General features: G+C 47.4%; 2 protein-coding genes, 1 long non-coding RNA gene and 6 other non-coding genes across 13 annotated transcripts; 1 reads left to right on the top strand and 8 right to left on the bottom strand.

Annotated features, from left to right (window-relative positions):
• Positions 1-645: 645 nt before the first annotated feature.
• Positions 646-12162, bottom strand: nedd1 (NEDD1 gamma-tubulin ring complex targeting factor). 4 transcript variants are annotated; one of them, XM_060061650.1, is made up of 16 exons: positions 11958-12162; positions 11319-11456; positions 10254-10348; positions 9463-9579; positions 8992-9132; positions 8302-8531; positions 7191-7395; positions 6042-6165; positions 5484-5591; positions 5187-5291; positions 4495-4584; positions 3838-3986; positions 3284-3473; positions 2678-2807; positions 1488-1554; positions 646-913 (listed from the first exon to the last, which is right to left on the bottom strand). In XM_060061650.1, exons 2-16 carry the CDS (start codon positions 11452-11454, stop codon positions 812-814), a joined length of 1989 nt encoding a protein of 662 aa, XP_059917633.1. In that variant the 5' UTR covers positions 11455-11456; positions 11958-12162; the 3' UTR covers positions 646-811. The 4 variants fall into 4 exon arrangements, with proteins under 4 accessions (XP_059917633.1, XP_059917635.1, XP_059917634.1 ...); XM_060061652.1 differs by having other exon boundaries at positions 5187-5288; XM_060061651.1 differs by having other exon boundaries at positions 5484-5588.
• A 121-nt stretch (positions 12163-12283) lies between these two features.
• c9h15orf40 (chromosome 9 C15orf40 homolog) lies at positions 12284-13784 on the top strand. The gene is made up of 4 exons (XM_060061717.1): positions 12284-12505; positions 12586-12727; positions 12947-13074; positions 13531-13784. The coding sequence occupies exons 1-4, from the start codon at positions 12347-12349 to the stop codon at positions 13618-13620; spliced, it is 519 nt and encodes a 172-aa protein (XP_059917700.1). The 5' UTR covers positions 12284-12346; the 3' UTR covers positions 13621-13784.
• Positions 13785-14490: 706 nt separating this feature from the next.
• LOC132465048 (uncharacterized) lies at positions 14491-18660 on the bottom strand. Of its 2 annotated transcripts, none has more exons than XR_009527441.1 (5): positions 18529-18660; positions 17570-17633; positions 15377-15449; positions 14932-15002; positions 14491-14609 (listed from the first exon to the last, which is right to left on the bottom strand). It is a non-coding gene; the product is annotated as an uncharacterized LOC132465048 (long non-coding RNA). The 2 variants fall into 2 exon arrangements; XR_009527440.1 differs by having other exon boundaries at positions 18516-18652.
• On the bottom strand, positions 14752-14878 carry LOC132465300 (small nucleolar RNA SNORA71). The gene has a single exon (XR_009527533.1). It is a non-coding gene; the product is annotated as a small nucleolar RNA SNORA71 (small nucleolar RNA).
• Positions 15237-15363, bottom strand: LOC132465298 (small nucleolar RNA SNORA71). Its single transcript, XR_009527531.1, has one exon. It is a non-coding gene; the product is annotated as a small nucleolar RNA SNORA71 (small nucleolar RNA).
• Positions 15816-15942, bottom strand: LOC132465296 (small nucleolar RNA SNORA71). The gene has a single exon (XR_009527530.1). It is a non-coding gene; the product is annotated as a small nucleolar RNA SNORA71 (small nucleolar RNA).
• Positions 16319-16445, bottom strand: LOC132465299 (small nucleolar RNA SNORA71). Its single transcript, XR_009527532.1, has one exon. It is a non-coding gene; the product is annotated as a small nucleolar RNA SNORA71 (small nucleolar RNA).
• LOC132465301 (small nucleolar RNA SNORA71) lies at positions 16850-16976 on the bottom strand. Its single transcript, XR_009527534.1, has one exon. It is a non-coding gene; the product is annotated as a small nucleolar RNA SNORA71 (small nucleolar RNA).
• LOC132465295 (small nucleolar RNA SNORA71) lies at positions 17420-17546 on the bottom strand. Its single transcript, XR_009527529.1, has one exon. It is a non-coding gene; the product is annotated as a small nucleolar RNA SNORA71 (small nucleolar RNA).
• Positions 18661-18819: the final 159 nt, after the last annotated feature.

The following is an 18819-nucleotide window of genomic DNA, read 5'->3' as shown; positions in this document are numbered from 1 at the left end:
TGACCCAGACGGTTCTAGCAGGATGCAGAAGGTCCCAGAACATTCTATCAGGACCCAGAAGGTTATATTAAGACCCAGACGGTTTTATCAGGACCCAGAACGTCCCATATGGTTATATTAAGACCCAGAGGGTTATATAGGGACCCTGAGGGATATATAGGGACCCAGAGGGCTCTATCAGGACCCAGAGGGTTATATAGGGACCCAGAGGGTTACATCAGGACCCAGAGGGTTAATTATATCAGGACCCAAAGGGTTAATTATATCAGGACCCAGAGGGATATATAGGGACCCAGAGGGCTCTATCAGGACCCAGAGGGTTAATTATATCAGTACCCAGAGGGTTATATAGGGACCCAGAGGGTTAATTATATCAGTACCCAGAGGGTTAATTATATCAGTACCCAGAGGGTTATATAGGGACCCAGAGGGTTATATAGGGACCCAGAGGGTTACATAGGGACCCAGAGGGCTCTATCAGGACCCAGAGGGTTATATAGGGACCCAGAGGGCTCTATCAGGACCCAGAAGGGTCCAGTGGACTGCGGTGGAGGAGGCGTCAGCACTAAGACTCTGGCTGCCATGGCTTCCCAACAACGTCCTTACGATGCTTTATTGATGACATACAGGGAGCAGACATACGGGACAGGTTTACACTTTATTTAAACACGCACGCACACACACACACACACACACACACACACACACACACACACACACACACACACACACACACACACACACACACACACACACACACACACACACACACACACACACACACACACACACACACACACACACATCCCTCTCAGTAGTTGAAGTGTTTGCGGTTCTCCTCCCGGAGCTTCTGGATCTCCTCCAGCAGCGAGTCGTTTAGGGAGTACTTCTCTATGAGGCCGTGGATCTCCTTCTGTAGACACAAAATACACACACACACACACACACACAGTCAGCCCAATCTGCTCCTCTGAGGCGCAGCCTGACAGCCTCCAGGCCAGGTCTCAGGCAGTTTCACCTGCTGTCGCTTCATATTTGGCTTTGTTTTCATGGGGATGAGGTTGTGGGGTAGGGGTGGTAGGGGTGTTGGCGGTTGTCATGGCGATGTGGTTATGGGGTATGGGTGGTGGTGGTTGTGATGTGGTTGTGGAGTAGGTGTTAGGGTGGTGGTTGTCATGGTGATGGGGTTGTGGGGTAGGGTGGTGGTTGTCATGGTGATGTGGTTGTTGGGTAGGAGTGGTGGTTGTCATGGTGATGGGGTTGTTGGATATGGGTTAGAGTTGTTGTTGTCATGGTGATGGGGTTGTGGGGTAGGAGTGGTGGTTGTGTTGGTTGTCATAATGATCGGGATCTTGGGTAGGGGTTAGGGTGTTGGTTGTCATGGTGATGGGGTTGTAAGGTAGGGGTTAGAGTGGTGGTTGTCATGGTGATGGGGTTGTGGGGTAGGGATGGGGTGGTGGTTGTCATGGTATTCGGATGCCTCTCACCAGTTGGATGTAGAACTGTCGGATCATCTCCACCTGGAGGTTGACGATGTCGCGATGGCAGGTGTCCCTGGAGACAAACCAGTGATGTCACTTCCTCCCAAATGAGGTCACACCCTCCCACACGAGTCACTTATGACGTCACATCGGGCTGTTTCATTGACATTACATTCAGGGGTTAGCAGACGCTTTTACCTAAAGCGACTTACAACAAGTACATTTGTCTTTAGAAAGAGAAACAACAATACATCTCTGTCGGTAAAGTCAGGATGTTCATAGAACCAAGTGCCAAGCACTAACAATCACTAGGTTAACCCATTCCCCATATACAACAAAAATAGCTAGGATTAGATGCTACATAACTAAGTGCTATAACTAAAAACCACAAACAGTAAGTGCGTTCATTAAGTACCAGGACGTTCCCCCCCGTACATTTCACCCTCACAGAGGGTTCCAGTAAACGTCTACCCGCCGTTTAAACACGGACCCATAGTGACTGTTCTCTGGTTCTGATGCACTGGGAGTTTGGGACTAGGGCTGGGATAAACGATTATTTTTTAAACGATTAATCTAGCGATTATATTTTCGATGCATCGATTCATCTAACGATTAATTTTTTCAGTCCGATTCGATTTCGATTCAATTCTCGATTCTCTCCCCATTAATTGACTAATAGCAATTTATACATGTTGATTTACATATCTGAATTCCTTAACATTTCAATACATGTTTATTGCCTTTAAATTCCAAAATAAAAGTGCAAAGTAATGCATTCTTAGAATTCTACGGTGCTCAGTCATCTGCAGCTGCTACCGGGTGGCGCCTCTTCAGGTGCTGGTGAATTGCCGTGGTGCTAGAATGGAAAGTCATCTCCATTTTGCAAAGACGACATATCACGGAATCGTTTCATTTCACATTAAAGAATTCCCATACTTTAGAGGAACGAGTGCGTGGCGCCTTGCACTTATGAAAGTCTGAGGAGCCACTCGCGTTGCAACTACGCTCCGGCGCCGCCCATCTTTTTTTTTTTTTTTTTTCTTTTTTTTTTTTTTAATTGACGCGCATTTTTCGCGTCGACGTAATTTATGCGTCGACGTCGTCGATTACGTCGACGCGTCGTCCCAGCCCTAGGACCCTAACTCTGACCAGTGAAGGAGCTGGATAAACAACATGTGGGCCAGTAGGACCAGTACCTGAACTCCTCCAGGGTGTCGTGGATCATGTTCTGGATGAAGTGGGTCTGCAGGGCGCTGAGGGGGGCGCCCCCCTGGGCACACACCCCCTCCAGCTGGGCCGCCACGCTGGACGACAGCTCTGCCGCGCCTGGAGAAACGGGACCGCAACGCTCAGAGACCCGAACTGGGGGGGGGGGGGGGGGGGGGGACTGGTCTTAATGGTGGGCTCTGGTATGGGTTTGAGTCCCTTAAAGGTGACATATTACACCACCAGGTGAGAGTGTGATTAGCCGTTACAAGCCGTTTTGAAAATCGGCCTCTTCTGACATCACAAGTGGGCGTGTCCACCTAGACGTATGACGGATAGATGAGCAACGTTTGCTACAGTCCACTGGGTAGGCTGGTAGACTTGATGTATCGAGCACACATCTAGTGACATCTAGATGACATCACACACTGTCAGAAGAGGCAGATTTTCAAAACTACTTGTAACGGCTAATCACACACACCAGGTGGTATAAAATATGGGACACCTCGCACGTTGAGGTGTATCAAGAGGTTCTGCATTGCTCAGTAGATCGCTAGAGTGAGATGTTTCAGGTGAGGCAGCTGTTCTACTGTCACCTGGAGCTGTGGTGGGCGTGGCTGCCTTGTGGGAGGAGCCAGCTCCAAGCAGAGCTGAGAGGCTATCGGTTCTCCGCAGGCTGGGCTCTGGGGTGCAGAAGGCGGGACCTGGTTGGCTCTGATTAGCTTGCAGTGATGCGGTCGGCATCGTCTGCCCGGCCTCTGGACTGCTGCTGCTGCTGCTGAGGCTCTGCAACAGAAGAACGAGCACCACCTCATCAGTCTACCTGCTCCCGTTTCCTGCTCCTGTTTCCTTACTGGCGGATCATCACCAGACTATGAAGAACGCCACGGAGGAACCACGACAATGTCAAACACAAACACCGCCTCATTGGGAAAGTTCATCTCATCTACGGATGCTAGTGATGCTGGTGAAGCTGGTGAAGCTGGTGATGCCAGTGACGCTAACGATGCTGAGGATGCTAATGATGCTAATGATGCTGGTGATGCTAGTCCCGCTAACGATGCTAGTGGTGCTAGTGATGCTGGTTACGCTAATGATTCTGAGGATGCTAGTGATGCTGGTGATGCTGGAGTTGGGGTCAACTGGTCACCTGTTGGGGGTCGACTGTCTGGCCCGGGGAGGGCGGAGTCTCCTCCTCTCTGATTGGTGGAGGGGTCTTGAAGAAGGACAGCGGGCTGAAGCAGCGGTTCCCAGGGGTGCCTAGTGGCGTCTTGCGGGGGGGAAGGCCAGAGGAGGAGTCTGGAACAGAGAGGACTGTCAATCCACATGGAGATACACCCGTCTTCATAGGTCAGCAGACCTTTCTCAAGCTCTTATTCTACTTGATCTTCCTCTGTTCCCAAACTGAAACTCTCAACAAGAAGAGGAAGCAAAAGTACAACCAAACATAGAACCCCGAAATAAAGTGAGATAGACAGCCCTTATGTTACCTGACTGATCTAGCCTACTTCTTGTCTACATACTGTAGTTTGACTGTAATGTCCACTCTACTTCCTGTAGTTCTAGCATCAGGGCTACTTGGAACTACTTCCTGTCTACTTCCTGCACTTCGGGCATCAGGGTTGAACCACTACCTGTGTACTTCCTATAGCTCTAGCGTAAGGGCTAGACTACTTCCTGTTGACTTCCTTTACTTCTAGCATTAGGGCTTGTCTATTTCCTGTAGTTCTAGCATCAGGGCTAGACTACCGCCTTTGAACTTCCTGTAGTTCTAGTCTAAGGGCTCGTCTACTTCCTTCTGTGTTACCGTCTCTGAGGGGGGAGAAGACGTCCAGACTGCTTCGGCCTCTGATTGGCTGCGATTCCCCGTCTCTTGGAAACATATCACCACCTGTTGTTATGGAGACAAAAACATCCAATAAGGGAGGGCGATGTCGTACATCCAAGCATTCCAGGAGGAAGTAGAACAAGACCGTTTCCACTGGCAACCAGAGAGGGTAATCCGAGTCTGGAAATACCAACGCTGGCGGAAACATGTCTAGAACTCCAGGAGAACCAGACTAAAATGTGACCTGGTCTCTAGGACAACAGGAGAACCAGACTAACATGTGACCTGGTCTCTAGAACACGAGGAGAACCAGACTAACATGTGACCTGGTCATAGAACACGAGGAGAACCAGACTAACATGTGACCTGGTCATAGAACACCAGACTAACATGTGACCTGGTCTCTAGAACACTAGGAGAACCAGACTAACATGTGACCTGGTCATTGAACACCAGACTAACATGTGACCTGGTCTCTAGAACACGAGGAGAACCATACTAACATGTGACCTGGTCATAGAACACCAGACTAACATGTGACCTGGTCATAGAACACCAGACTAACATGTGACCTGGTCCCTTGAACACCAGACTAACATGTGACTTGGTCATAGAACACCAGACTAACATGTGACCTGGTCTTTAGAACCCTTAACATATTTGTTGATTACCTTCGCGGACAGGAGAGAACATGTCCATACTGCTGCGGCCAACGCTGGTGAATTTCCCGAGAGCAGTGATAGGTTCAGACCTGCTCTCCAAACTCATTCCCCCTGCTGGACAAAACAGTGTAACGCAGCTCATTATTCACGGCTTGAAGTGATTCTTAACTACAGCAGCTTTAAGTGAGGCCTACCTACAGCAGCTTTAAGTGAGGTCTACATCTACCCCTACCACCTGCCTCTAGAACCCCTAACATATCAGATAAGGTAGAGGGAGGATAGTAAGGATACTAGGGAATAGGATACCTTCGTGGACAGGAGAGAACATGTCCAGACTGTTGCGTCCAACGCTGTTGTTGAATTTCCCGAGCGCACCGAGGGGTTCCGACTGGCCCTCGGCGAACTCGCCCCCTGCTGGACACGACACAACACTACAGTCATTACAGAGCTAAACATCCTGCTGGTGTAGAACATGGTCCATCATGTGAATGCAAGGTTGGTCCACACGGTCCATCATTTACCTTCAATGTTTATACATCGGGTGTAACTTATTATCCACATCTTTTTATTGAGATTATGAACGTTCGATTTGGCTGCAGTGACATACTGTAGGATTTTAAAAGACTACAACATCAACTCAGTCCTACTGGGCACGATGGAGAAGTCTGAAACCGGACTAATGAGTCCCTGTACCGACTTTTACGTGATTTTCCCCTTAAACAGAGTTGATGTGGCAGACATGTCAACCGGCTGTGAAGCACTCTGCTCCTCAATCAGAGTTGGGTTGAGCGTGACTATTCGCACACCAGGCAAACGCACAAATGTAACATGGACTGCAAGTCGGTATTGGAAGACGGAACAAACCAGTGTTTTGCTCCCCGCTGTGGGGGGCGGGGCTATGGTAGGCGGAGCCATGCCTTGGGGCGGAGTCAGACAGGCCACTCTGCAGTTTGCTGGAGATTCTTTTACTGCCTGGTCCCTTAGAGGACTGGAGAGAGAACAGCGTTTTATACCGATATGGTGTTAACCCAGTTGGTAACATTCATAATGCTTCATCCGTGCCTCTGTACCATGTTAGGGGTTACCTCTTCTAGATGGGGGCTATCTACATGAAGACCCCGTCTATGGCCACAGCAACATGGTATATTATGGGATGGTAACTCAACATGGTGTATTATGGGATGGTACCTCAACATGGTATATTATGGGATGGTACCTCAACATGGTATATTATGGGATGGTACCTCAACATGGTATATTATGGGATGGTACCTCAACATGGTGTATTATGGGATGGTACCTCAACATGGTATATTATGGGATGGTACCTCCACATGGTGTATTATGGGATGGTACCTCAACATGTAAGGGATAATGCCCGACGAGGTGTCCATTATCAGGAATTAATGGACGACGTGGAGGCGTGAACCGTCCGACGCGAAGCGGAGGACGGCTGCCTCCGCGAAGTCCATTAATTCCTGATAATGGACACCTCGAAGGGCATTATCCCGCTTATACCACGGTCACTTGCCAACGGTGACCAAATTAAGACCATTAATTTATATTTTCATGCGTTTTACAATCTGAATATAAAGTTTTCCACAAAACATACATTTGTTTCCCTGGTTACGCCTGAGGGTCCGACTAATACCCGGAACCACCATTACACGCCCGTTGGGTTCTCATGCAACGGAAACGTTGTTCACTCCTCCAGTAATTAGGACGGACCATAGCTACGACTTTAGAACGGGAGGTAGCGGGAGGTATTATAGTCCGCTGAGCTTTGTTTTGTTTCCCGTTGCTATGGTTACTACTATTTTAGAGACGATACGCCAGCTAGCGCATTAATTGAGAACGGTAAACAGACAATTTGACGGAACTACTTGTCCAGGTGTCCGTATATCAGGAGTTAATGCACACCCTGCATCCAATCAGAATCGAGTATTCCCGCAGACCGTGGTATAAGGTGTATTATGGGATGGTACCTCCACATGGTGTATTATGGGATGGTACCTTGGGCTGCTTGCTGCTGGAGCTCTGGTAGCGCAGGCAGGTGACGGAGGTCTTGTGAGCCGGGGTGACGCGGGTGGGGCTGCTGGGGTTCCTCAGGTCGTAGTGGTAGATTTTGCCCTGGGTGGAGCCCACCACCACCCCCAGGCCGTCAGGGGAGAAGTCCACCGCCGTCAGGGGGGCCTCTGCCCTGATCACCCGTAGGATGCTGGGACACACACACACACACACACACACACACACACACACACACACACACACACACACACACACACACACACACACACACACACACACACACACACACACACACACACACACACACACACACGTTATATCTTACAGTCTCATATCTTATATCTTCTTCAAGATCGATGAAATCCTATAACTCAAACCCCATCGTATCTTTTATAATATCTTATTGTATCTTATAGCTTATGTCATATCTTATAGCATCATATCATATCTTCGGTAATATCCCATATCCTACAGCATCATATCTGATGGTATCCGATGGCCTCTTATCCTATGTGATGGTATCTGATCATATCTGATGTTATCTGATGGTATTTCATTATATCTGATGGTGTCTGATCATAACTGATGGTATTTCATTATATCATATCTGATGGTATTTCATTATATCTGATGGTATCTGATCATATCTGATGGTATCTGATGGTATTTCATTATATCTGATGGTATCTGATCATATCTGATGGTCCTAGATGGTATCTTATTATATCTGATGGTATCTGATCATATCTGATGGTCCTAGATGGTATCTTATTATATCTGATGGTATCTGATCATATCTGATGGTCCTAGATGGTATCTTATTATATCTGATGGTATCTGATCATATCTGATGGTCCTAGATGGTATCTTATTATATCTGATGGTATCTGATCATATCTGATGGTCCTAGATGGTATCTGATCATATCTGATGGTGTCTGATGGTATTTCATTATATCTGATGGTATCTGATCATATCTGATGGTGTCTGATGGTATTTCATTATATCTGATGGTATCTGATCATATCTGATGGTCCTAGATGGTATCTTATTATATCTGATGTATCTCCTGGTATATGGGGGGTGGAGAACCTACATCTTGCTGGCCGTGTCGTAGCAGATGATCTTCTTGTCGAGGCCGGCGGAGATGAAGAGCAAGTCGCTGGCGGGGGAGAAGGCCAGGCCGGAGCCGGGGGCCTTGTGGGCGCCGTCGAACACGTGCAGCTCCTTCTGGGTGTTGGAGTCCCAGAGCGCCACCGTGCCGCCGTCCGACACGCTGCCCAGCAGGGAGCGCTTCAGCGGGCACAGCCGCAGGTCGTGGATGGGCTGGAGGAGACACAGAGCCCGGGTTACAGAGAGAAATACAACTACCACCTTACCAGGAGAACTACAACTACCAGGTCACCTTGGGTGACCAGGAGAACTACAACTACCACGTCACCTTGGGTTACCAAGAGAACTACAACTACCACGTCACCTAGAGAACTACAACTACCAGGTAACCGTTGAGTTACAGAGAGAACTATAACTAGCACGTCACCGTGGGTTACCAAGAGAACTACAGCTACCATGTCACCTATGGTTACCAAGAGAACAAGAACTACAACAACCACGTCACCTGGGTAACAAGAGAACGAGAAATACAACTCCCAGGTCATCTTGGGTTATGTGGAGAACTACAACTACCACAACACCCCTAGGTTAAGTACAAGTTTATAAGTATCTCTTTGGACATGCAGGAAGTGGCTTTAAGGGTGTACAGGAATTGTGCGGCGAGGGCCCTCACCTGATTGGCCCCGTGGCCGAAGGGCTTGCTGGACAGGTTGGTGGTGAGGCCGTGGAGGATGAGGTCACCGCTGGTGGAGCCCGACGCCACGCAGGTGTCGTTAGCGTTGAAGGAGACGCAGGTCACCTCCTCTTTATGGTCCTGAGAGAGAGAGAGAGAGAGAGAGAGAGAGAGAGAGAGAGAGAGAGAAAAAAGGTCACCCCCCACTCACAACTGAGAACAGATGGCTGTGCTGTAAGTAATGCCTGTTGTGTATTGTGCTTGTGTGTAGTTATAGAGTAGTGTGAATGTGTGTGGTATTAAATTAAATGACGTCATTAATATGCAAGTGTCCAGCGCTGCAGATGCCTGCTGTTGACGGACAGTTCAGCTGGTGAGTGGCGGGGGCTCTGGGGTCCCCAGGGACGTGAATGATACACAACCCTGGCTGGGTGGAGGGTGGTGGTGGAGAAGGTGGAGGAGGGGACTGACCTTCAGGCAGCGGTGGAGCCTCCTGCTCTTCAGGTCCCACAGGTTGACCGTGTGGTCCAGACCGCCGCTCAGCAGGTACTGGGAGGAGGAGCTGAGGCACACGCGCGTCTGTCGTTTCTGGAACACACAAGGAGTCGCGAGAACGGCGTCTAGCACCGACACCCTGGGAGGGGATGGTTCACCTCTGGGGGGATGAGGCGTCCTGGTTCTCTACACACCCGGGGTCCCTGCACCCCTGGGTCACTACACACCCACAGGGACTCTACCCCCCCTGGGTCTCTACACCCGGGGTCTCCCTCTCTTCAGCACAGAGGTATGAATCAACCTCTAGACTAGTAGACTAATAAACGCTTACTGCAGTACTGAGAGACAGACGTGTAGATAACGAAACGTGAACCGTTGGATTGAATCAGTGTTAGAACTACTACTGCAGTATTGTAACGTGTTAAAGTGAGTAGTACATTACATTACATTTTACATATCTCAGACCTGTTCCAATTAGTATCTCACATTCAACAGTCATTTACACATTCATTAACCCATTTACACCCATGTCGGCCATGCAAGGTGACAGCCAGCTCTTTAAGGGCAGAAAGGGCTAGGTGTCTTACTCAGATACACCTAAACAGTAAAACACACGGTACAGGTGTGAAACGGACTTGGGCACGGTACAGATGGCCTAGTGCGAGTGCTCCCTTGGTGAGGAGGAGCTACCAAGGATCGAACCACCAGGCTCTACCTCCTGAGCCCCTGCCGTTCCCACTATCCCCAGGGTTAGATGATGTACTTACCCCTTCGGCCAGCTCAATAACAGGGACAGGAGACGCCTTGAGGCTGGACACCACCAGCTTGTCTCCAACGCTGCTGGCACTGACGAGATACTGGTCTGGACATAGGTCAAGGCTAACAGTCTAGAACTTGTGGACTTAAAAGGAGTGCAGGAAAGATATAGTAGCTACGTTTTCATTGCTACGTTCTGGCATACCGGCCCTTGTATGACACAAATTAGATCAGCTCCCTTCTGACCTGGGCATTTCTTCCCTGATTGGTTCTAGGAATCGATCTAGGTTTCTAAATATTAGATCTAGATTCTCTTCTGCTCTTTCCTGCTTTCTCTTTTTACGACTCTCAAATCGTACCGACCGCTCCTTTAAGAGTGATCATCCTGAACAATGATTTAATAACGCGTGTTTTTTCTGAGTATTGTTCAGTTCACCGAGGCAGTTCAAAGCCTGGATGTTTCTACATACATGCTCAAGAATACCTACAGGTAGACAACAATGGGGTTTGAACACAGAACCTACCCTAACCGCCCCCGTGTCCGGCCCCCCAGGTAGCAGACTCAAGCAGTCCAAAACCATCAGAGTGTCTGTGGTCCATTTAGGGACTGATAATAAACACTTGAGTCTGCTACCTGCTTGTACCTGCTAGTACTTTAGATTTTATTTATTTAACAGCTAAAAAAGTTTCAAAAAGAGATTCAAGTCCACACAGGGTTTGGGGCTTTGAAATTGTAGGGACTTAAAACAGTACTTAGAATCATGTAGCGTCTTATCCTAGCTATCTTTGTTGTGTAAGGAGAATAGGTTAACTTAGTGATTGTTAGTTCTTGGCACTTGTTTCTATGAACATCCTTACCGTACCAACCGCAGAATATTGTTGTTTCTCAAATATACTCATTGTAAGTCGCTTTGGATAAAAGCGTCTGCTGAATGCCCTAAATGTAAATGGAAAAACTACTTGATGTTAAAACAATGGGAGGTACGTTATAACGGGTTCGGCAACCAGGGGACCTGCGCCCTAAAAGGACCCCTGGGTGGTGGGGTCTCCATCACCATGCAGGGGGAGGAGGATACTGTTGGAGCTCCAGCACACCTGGGACACAGGGTGCGTCGCGCTGTGGGGGAGGAACTGCTCGCACGTCGTCATGGAAACAGAGTCCCAGATCTTCACGCAGTCTCCCGACGAGACGAGCCGCACCACCTCCTCCATGGCTGCGCGCGCACACATACACACGCAAAAGCACACACACACACACGCACAAGCACACACACACAAACACAAACGTCCCAAATGGGGCTGGGTTGCTTTAAGACGTATGATTGTGGTGAATCCACACCCTAACCCTAACCCTTAAACTGAATTACAGCAAGAAAATAGACGTTTGAAAGTACAAAGAAGTGAACTAGCGGTAAGTAATTAAAAGTAACAAAAAAAGTGTATCATTATCAAAAGATACGAACATTAAACAAACTTCCATAATACATGAAAACACGTGAATGATACATTAGATACATTAGGTTAGATACATCAGAGGCCCTCAGCAGCAGCAGCCGATGTGTTATTAAAGTTGTCTGACGTTAACTAATCGCTTCTATCTCCATCATAAAGTAACAAGTCGGTCCAACACACGGTCCACAACGAGGAGAACCGATCCAGTGCCCGGGACCACCTCTCTAACGGGGTATTTATAACGGAATATCAACTTTACAAACCAAACTCTGAAGAAAAATCCTCTTGTGGAAAAGTGTTGTGAGTCTGCCTGCGCGCCTGTTCTCCACTACGGGGGCCGAGGAGGAAAGAAAGGCGAAGTTATGCACCGTTCAACAATAAAAACACGCAACAAATCTAACCTGAACTTCAAGTTTCCGTGTGATTTCATTAGTTATCTCTTGCTTTTTCACAACAACTCGAATTATAAACTAATGAGTCACTTTATTTGGGATTGTACAACGCCACTCCCTGGTGTGAACCATCCCGCCACCAGGGGGCACCCTGCTCTCAGTGCGCATGCCCGGAAGAACCTCCACCAGGGGGCGCCCTGCTCTCTGTGCGCAGGTCCGGAAGAGGTCGCCGGTAAACAACCCGCTGCCGCTCCGGTGTGATGCTCCATCGCTCCCATCTCTTTCATCACTTCGTCTGGTCCTTTACATCCTGGAGTCCCTGGAGACAGACATGCAGCAGTCCGTTCATCTCTCTCTATAACACCGACTCCACTGGAGGAGATAATCTCATGTCCAAAAGAGATAAAGCGGGGAAGAAGGTGGGTTCGGTTTTCTATTGAATCTGAGTTTGTATTTGACATTTGAACAGAGGCGATCTAATTATGAGTCGTCTACGCAGGGCAAAAATGGAAAGAATACACCCTGTGCTACGGAGACTCCGGCGGCGACGGTCCTCCCGGTGCCGGTGACCCGGGACAGGACCGGGGCGGTCACGGTGTCGGTGCACGCCAAACCGGGGGCCAAACACAACGCCATCACAGGTGGGTGCTGTGAACGGACAGTACAGAGACAGGTCATTGAGGAACAGGCAGGGGTTAGATAGTACAGAGACGGGTCATCAAGGAGCAGGTAGGGGTTAGACAGTCCAGAGATTGGTAGTTAAGGTATGCTTCTATCCAAGTAACTAACCCTAGTAACTATTGATTTCGGTATGTCTAACTACATCCAATAGATTCATTCGTTTGTCTGTTGTCTCCCAGACGTGTCTGAAGACGCGGTGGGCGTGGCCATAGCGGCGGCCCCGACGGACGGCGAGGCGAACGCAGAGCTGCTGCGGTACCTGGCCCAGGTGCTGCAGCTGAAGAAGAGCCAGGTGGCCCTCGACAAGGTGCCCCACGCACGGCAACTAGCCCTCATCAGTCACCCTCCAAGGGCGGCTACACGCAGGCCCGCAGCCGCTATGAGGTCACCGGGTTCTGGACCTCTGCCATTTTTGTAGAGATAAAAAAAATAATTCAAACCTAAGTACAACTTTACACAAAATCATCGGTTGAGAACTTATTTTCTTACTGTTTCCAACCCGGGCTACACGGGACGGCTGTGAACACAGTAGAATACATAAGTGCCCATAATTGGAAAAACACCGGACACTTTAGTCACTGATACGACAATGTAATGGGCAAGGATGTGTACTCTCAATGTCTTTTATAAAATTGTCAGACATTTAAATATTACTGTTGATCTACTCTCATTTTGTTTACCGAGGTCTTTGCAGTGTTTTAGATTAGCTTTATGTGCCGTGGCTGAAGTGCATGTGAGATTAATAAAGTCTGCTTCTCTCCAGGGCTCCCGGTCCAGGAACAAGATAGTTACCTTGGGGACGACACTCAGTCCGGAAGAGGTCCTGGACCGACTGAGGCAGGCCGCTAGCTGACCTTTGACCCCAGACTAACCATCAGCCGACCCAGCCACCATGTTGCCATTGATAAAGAAGCAGGATAATTATTACAAGATGGAACAATTTGAAAAACAAGTGTCACATATGGAAGAATATCTTTGGAAAATGCAATAAAAAAAATATATTGTTTGCTATGCGAAGTTCACCGTGTCAGCATGTTCACTGACACGCTAACCAACATCAGGTCAATTCAAGTACAACCTTTTGAACCAGATTTACTGAGTAACTTCAATAAATGGACCTTCTCCAGCTTAGAACAATTAGTGGTTGCAAACCCTGCCTTGCATGTCAACCCGTTGGGTTTCATAGTCAAGTCGGAACGGCCCCAGAGTGAACCGTGGCGGCGTTCATAAGTTCACTTGCACTCGCCACCATTCTTTAGTGTTAAAGGTCCCATGGCATGCCACCAGGTGTGGTTAGCCGCTACAAGCGTTTCTGAAATCTGCCCTTTGACATCACAGGTGGGCGTGTCCACCTAGATGTGTGACGGATGGATGAGCATCGTATGCTACAGTCCACTGGGTAGGCTGGTAGACTGATCTATCCAGCACACATCTAGGTGGACACGCCCACCTGTGATGTCATAAGGGGCAGATTTCCAGAACGGCTTGTACCGGCTAATTACATCACACCTGGTGGCATGCCATGGGACCTTCAAAGATTTATCTGGTTCCTCCCTGGTGTACGAATCCAAATGCGTACAAACCATGCACTTATTTTGGCATTAAATCCCATGATGCATTGCAGTTCATCGTTATCTGATTCGACACAAACTTCAATTATGCGGCCACTTTCCCTTACTTATTCTCGATATGAGGAACAATGAAACAAATTGAACCCAGGACATCTAGTCAACAGAAACTTTATTGAAAACAATAATCTCAAGAGATGTAGACTTCAAGTGGCCAGCTTCCACTTTCCATGTCTGAGAGCAGTGGGTGGAGAAGGGGACTGGCCCGTCAGCCCTGAGGACGGTGGGACAGAAACAAAGAGCAGTCAGAACATATGCAGCCCTTGTTGACAGCTTGGCTTCTGAATGCACCAGCCTAATGCCAGGATGGTTCAGAGCTCCAGAGAAAGACAATATTAGAAACTATCTTCAGTAAATGTTTGAGAGCAACAGGGATTGATAGGAATTATTAATCCTTCAAACACGGGAAAAGCGCTCAGTTTTTATTCCTGTACTATCAATGACCCTGGCTACAGACCAGCCACGGCCACTTTCGATACAGGGTGACCACATACACACACACACACACACACAACCCTGCAAACGCACACCGTTACCTGTTGCTCTGCAAAACTAGGGTCCAACATGGCGCCGAGCAGAACCCCAGACCATCCTGAACCCTGCCTGTCTGGGAAAGAACAATAGCATGAGACAACCCGCTTAAGATTTACATTTCTGCTTGTATATTACTCCTCAATAAAACACATCAGCATATTACAAAAGTCTGAAACAAATCCCTACCGGCCCCCTACTGTGACACCAACAGAGTTGAATATGATTGACAGAACTACCACAAATGTTTTGGCAATTGATTATATTCATTCCATAATACCTAGAAATAACTTTAACTGGAGACAGTCAATGTTTGAGAGCAACAGGGATTGATAGGAATTATTAATCCTTCAAACACGGGAAAAGCGCTCAGTTTTTATTCCTGTACTATCAATGACCCTGGCTACAGACCAGCCACGGCCACTTTCGATACAGGACACACACACACACTTACCTGCTACTCTGCAGAACTAGGTTCCAACATGGAGCTCAGCAGAACCCCAGCCTTCATCCTGAGCACCGCCTGGATGGGACAGAACACGAGCATGAGACACGTTTATTTTGTTTAAAAGCTAGATTAACCCCTGCTGTATTAGACGTTAGTGCAAGGCAGTAGCCTAGCATGCTATAAGAGCCATGTTTAAATGAACTGATGATTGGCCAGCAATCATTAAATAAAGTTGAATAGGCTTAAATCGTTTGCCTCGAGACACCAGTAAGTCTTCAGTCCTTGATGAGCCATGACCTGACTGACGACCAACTGACTTTATACACATTCAGCAAAGACCGCATTTATAAACAACTTTGAGATAAAACAGCAATAAAAGACACAATATTTCTACATTTATTCCATTAAATCTAAAACAAACTACTAACTAGAGAGGGTCAATGTTTGAGAGCAACAGGGATTGATAGGAATTATTAATCCTTCAAACACGGGAAAAGCGCTCAGTTTTTATTCCTGTACTATCAATGACCCTGGCTACAGACCAGCCACGGCCACTTTCGATACAGGACACACACACACACACACCCACCCACAAACAGTTACCTGCTACTCTGCGGGACCAGGGTCCAACATGGAGCCCCGCACACTGACCACCACCTGGTTGGGAAATAAACTAGCATGAGATACACATGTACTAGATGGTGATCCAGCCTGAGACTGTAAGAACAATATGCATTAATACTCATTTTTATTCGAGAAGAAAGTAAGCAAAGCTTTAGTCCTTGATTGATAGTCAAGTTGTTTCCTTGAAATAGTTTTTCTACATTCACTAAAGACTGCATTTATACACAACTGCTGGAAATAAACTATACCACTAAAGTACACATGATCGATTACTAATGGCATTCCTTTACATCTAAAAAAAACAAACTAGAGAGAGTCAATGTTTGAGAGCAACAGGGATTGATAGGAATTATTAATCCTTCAAACACGGGAAAAGCGCTCAGTTTTTATTCCTGTACTATCAATGACCCTGGCTACAGACCAGCCACGGCCACTTTCGATACAGGGTGACCAATCAGACAAGCGTTTACCTGCTGCTCTGCAGAACCAGGGTCCAACATGGAGCCCAGCCTCCTTCACCCTTCACCACCACCGCCAGGCTGGGAACAAACTCAAGCATGAAACACCACAAGAATCTAAAGATTCACATTAACCATGAATAATATTACTCTTCAATACAGCACTATCCTTTCAAACATACGAATGACTCAGTGCTTATCGGCATGCATTTGTTTTTTACATTTAGCCGAAGTCTGATACTAATCCCACACCCGGTCCCCTACTTTGATTGCAAAATCTAACAAAGTTTTTGAATAATCACACATTCAGACAAATCTGCTTGGGATACAAGACAATTGATTATAATTCAACGAAGGTACAAATAAATTACTTAAATAATCAGAGAAGGTAAATGTTTGAGAGCAACAGGGATTGATAGGAATTATTAATCCTTCAAACACGGGAAAAGCGCTCAGTTTTTATTCCTGTACTATCAATGACCCTGGCTACAGACCAGCCACGGCCACTTTCGATACAGAAGAGAAAGACACACACGTGTGAGCAGTTACCTGCAGAACTAGGTTCCAACATGGAGCTCAGCAGAACCCCAGCCTTCATCCTGAGCACCGCCTGGATGGGACAGAACACGAGCATGAGACACAAGATTATTTTGTTTAACAACTAGATTAACCCCTGCTGTAGGAGTTAGACGTTAGTGCAAGGCTGTAGCCTAGCATGCTATAAGAGCCATGTTTAAATGAAGTGTTGGTTGGACAGCAATCATTAAATAAAGTTGAATAGGCCTAAATCGTTTGCCTCGAGACACCAGTAAGTCTTCAGTCCTTGAAGAGTGATGACCTGACTGACGACAAACTGACTTTATACACATTCAGCAAAGACCGCATTTATACACATACATAAAATAAACCACTAAAGGACACGATATTTCAAACTAAAACAAACCAATAAATAGAGATGGTAAATGTTTGAGAGCAACAGGGATTGATAGGAATTATTAATCCTTCAAACACGGGAAAAGCGCTCAGTTTTTATTCCTGTACTATCAATGACCCTGGCTACAGACCAGCCACGGCCACTTTCGATACAGGACACACACACACACAAACAGTTACCTGCAGAACCAGGGTCCAACATGGAGCAAAGCAGGAGCCCAGACTGCTTCATATGGACCACCACCTGGCAGGCAAAGAACACAAGCATGAGTACGTATATATATATATTGTACTATAAATTACCCTGGCTTCAGACGCATGACTGATAGCTTTCGGGCGCCCCGAAATCCGGTGTAACGACCTGTCAGCGAAAATTTTTTAAATAATAAAAATATAATTTGCGTTCGAATGATCCGACACCAAGCGCGCGTTCACACCAAAAGCGACGGGGCGGCGCGAATCCATACAAAGTCAACGCATAGGGGGATTATTAGTTTATCAACACGGCGGATGCGCGCGCGGAATGATGACGGAAGGAAAATTTGTTTGACCGGTTGCCATGGTTATCTCCGTGTGGTTAATTTGCAGTTGCAGTGTTAATCAACGATTTTGTCAGCTTACTGTTACATTAAACTAATCAGAAAACGAGGTTATATGCTATAGACCCTATAGTATCTGTGGTATAAAGGCTGGGACGACTTTCAAATTATAAATATGTACACTTTATGTTCACGGCATAGACCGTCGCGATTCATTTTTTTATACCCTCGTGGGACCACTAGTGACAGAGTCCGACGTCATCTCGTCGATGGTTCAAACCATTTTACTGGTTCGCCAATGGTTTTAATGCGCAAAACGTTACTCTGTTAACTTTGGGTCATTGAATGCACTGCGAAATTCCCTTAATATTTCCCAATATTCAGCTGCACCCATGTGCACAGATATCCGATGGTTACACAGAAGCCTCCAGGAAACAGGCTACTAAACGACAATCCAAACCTTGAGCCCAACAATACACATCGTCCCGTATAAAATACACTCCATAAATTAAAAAACCGAAAGAGTTGCGTGTTTTGGGCATTCAAAATTCGAGGATTACACGAGATTAAAAACGGCTGAGCCTTACTTGAGCAACTCACCACCATGGCTGACGGCACCTGAAGAAGGTCGTGGAACAACAAACTGCAGTGGAGAGCCTGCCCAAGACGCCCCACGGCGCCCCCTGCAGGCCGGAGACTGTAACTTAGACAGGACCCGAGGCTCTCTTTGGGCCTTTACCGGTCGAGCTCCCTCCTCATTCCCACTTCGGATGCGTGGCTACAGCCAGCCATTGGTCAATCGAGCTGACCGTTCCGCCCTTAGATTCGTTTGCAGTCCAATCAGATTGATCACAGCTCAAGCGCCACCCGGCTCTGATCGCCCAAGGGTGC

Source organism: Gadus macrocephalus, chromosome 9 (genome assembly GCF_031168955.1).
Source record: "Gadus macrocephalus chromosome 9, ASM3116895v1".
NCBI classification, from domain to species: Eukaryota; Metazoa; Chordata; class Actinopteri; order Gadiformes; family Gadidae; genus Gadus; species Gadus macrocephalus.
The sequence above is the reverse complement of the archived record's forward strand: the minus strand, read 5'-3'. Positions and strand labels throughout refer to the sequence as shown.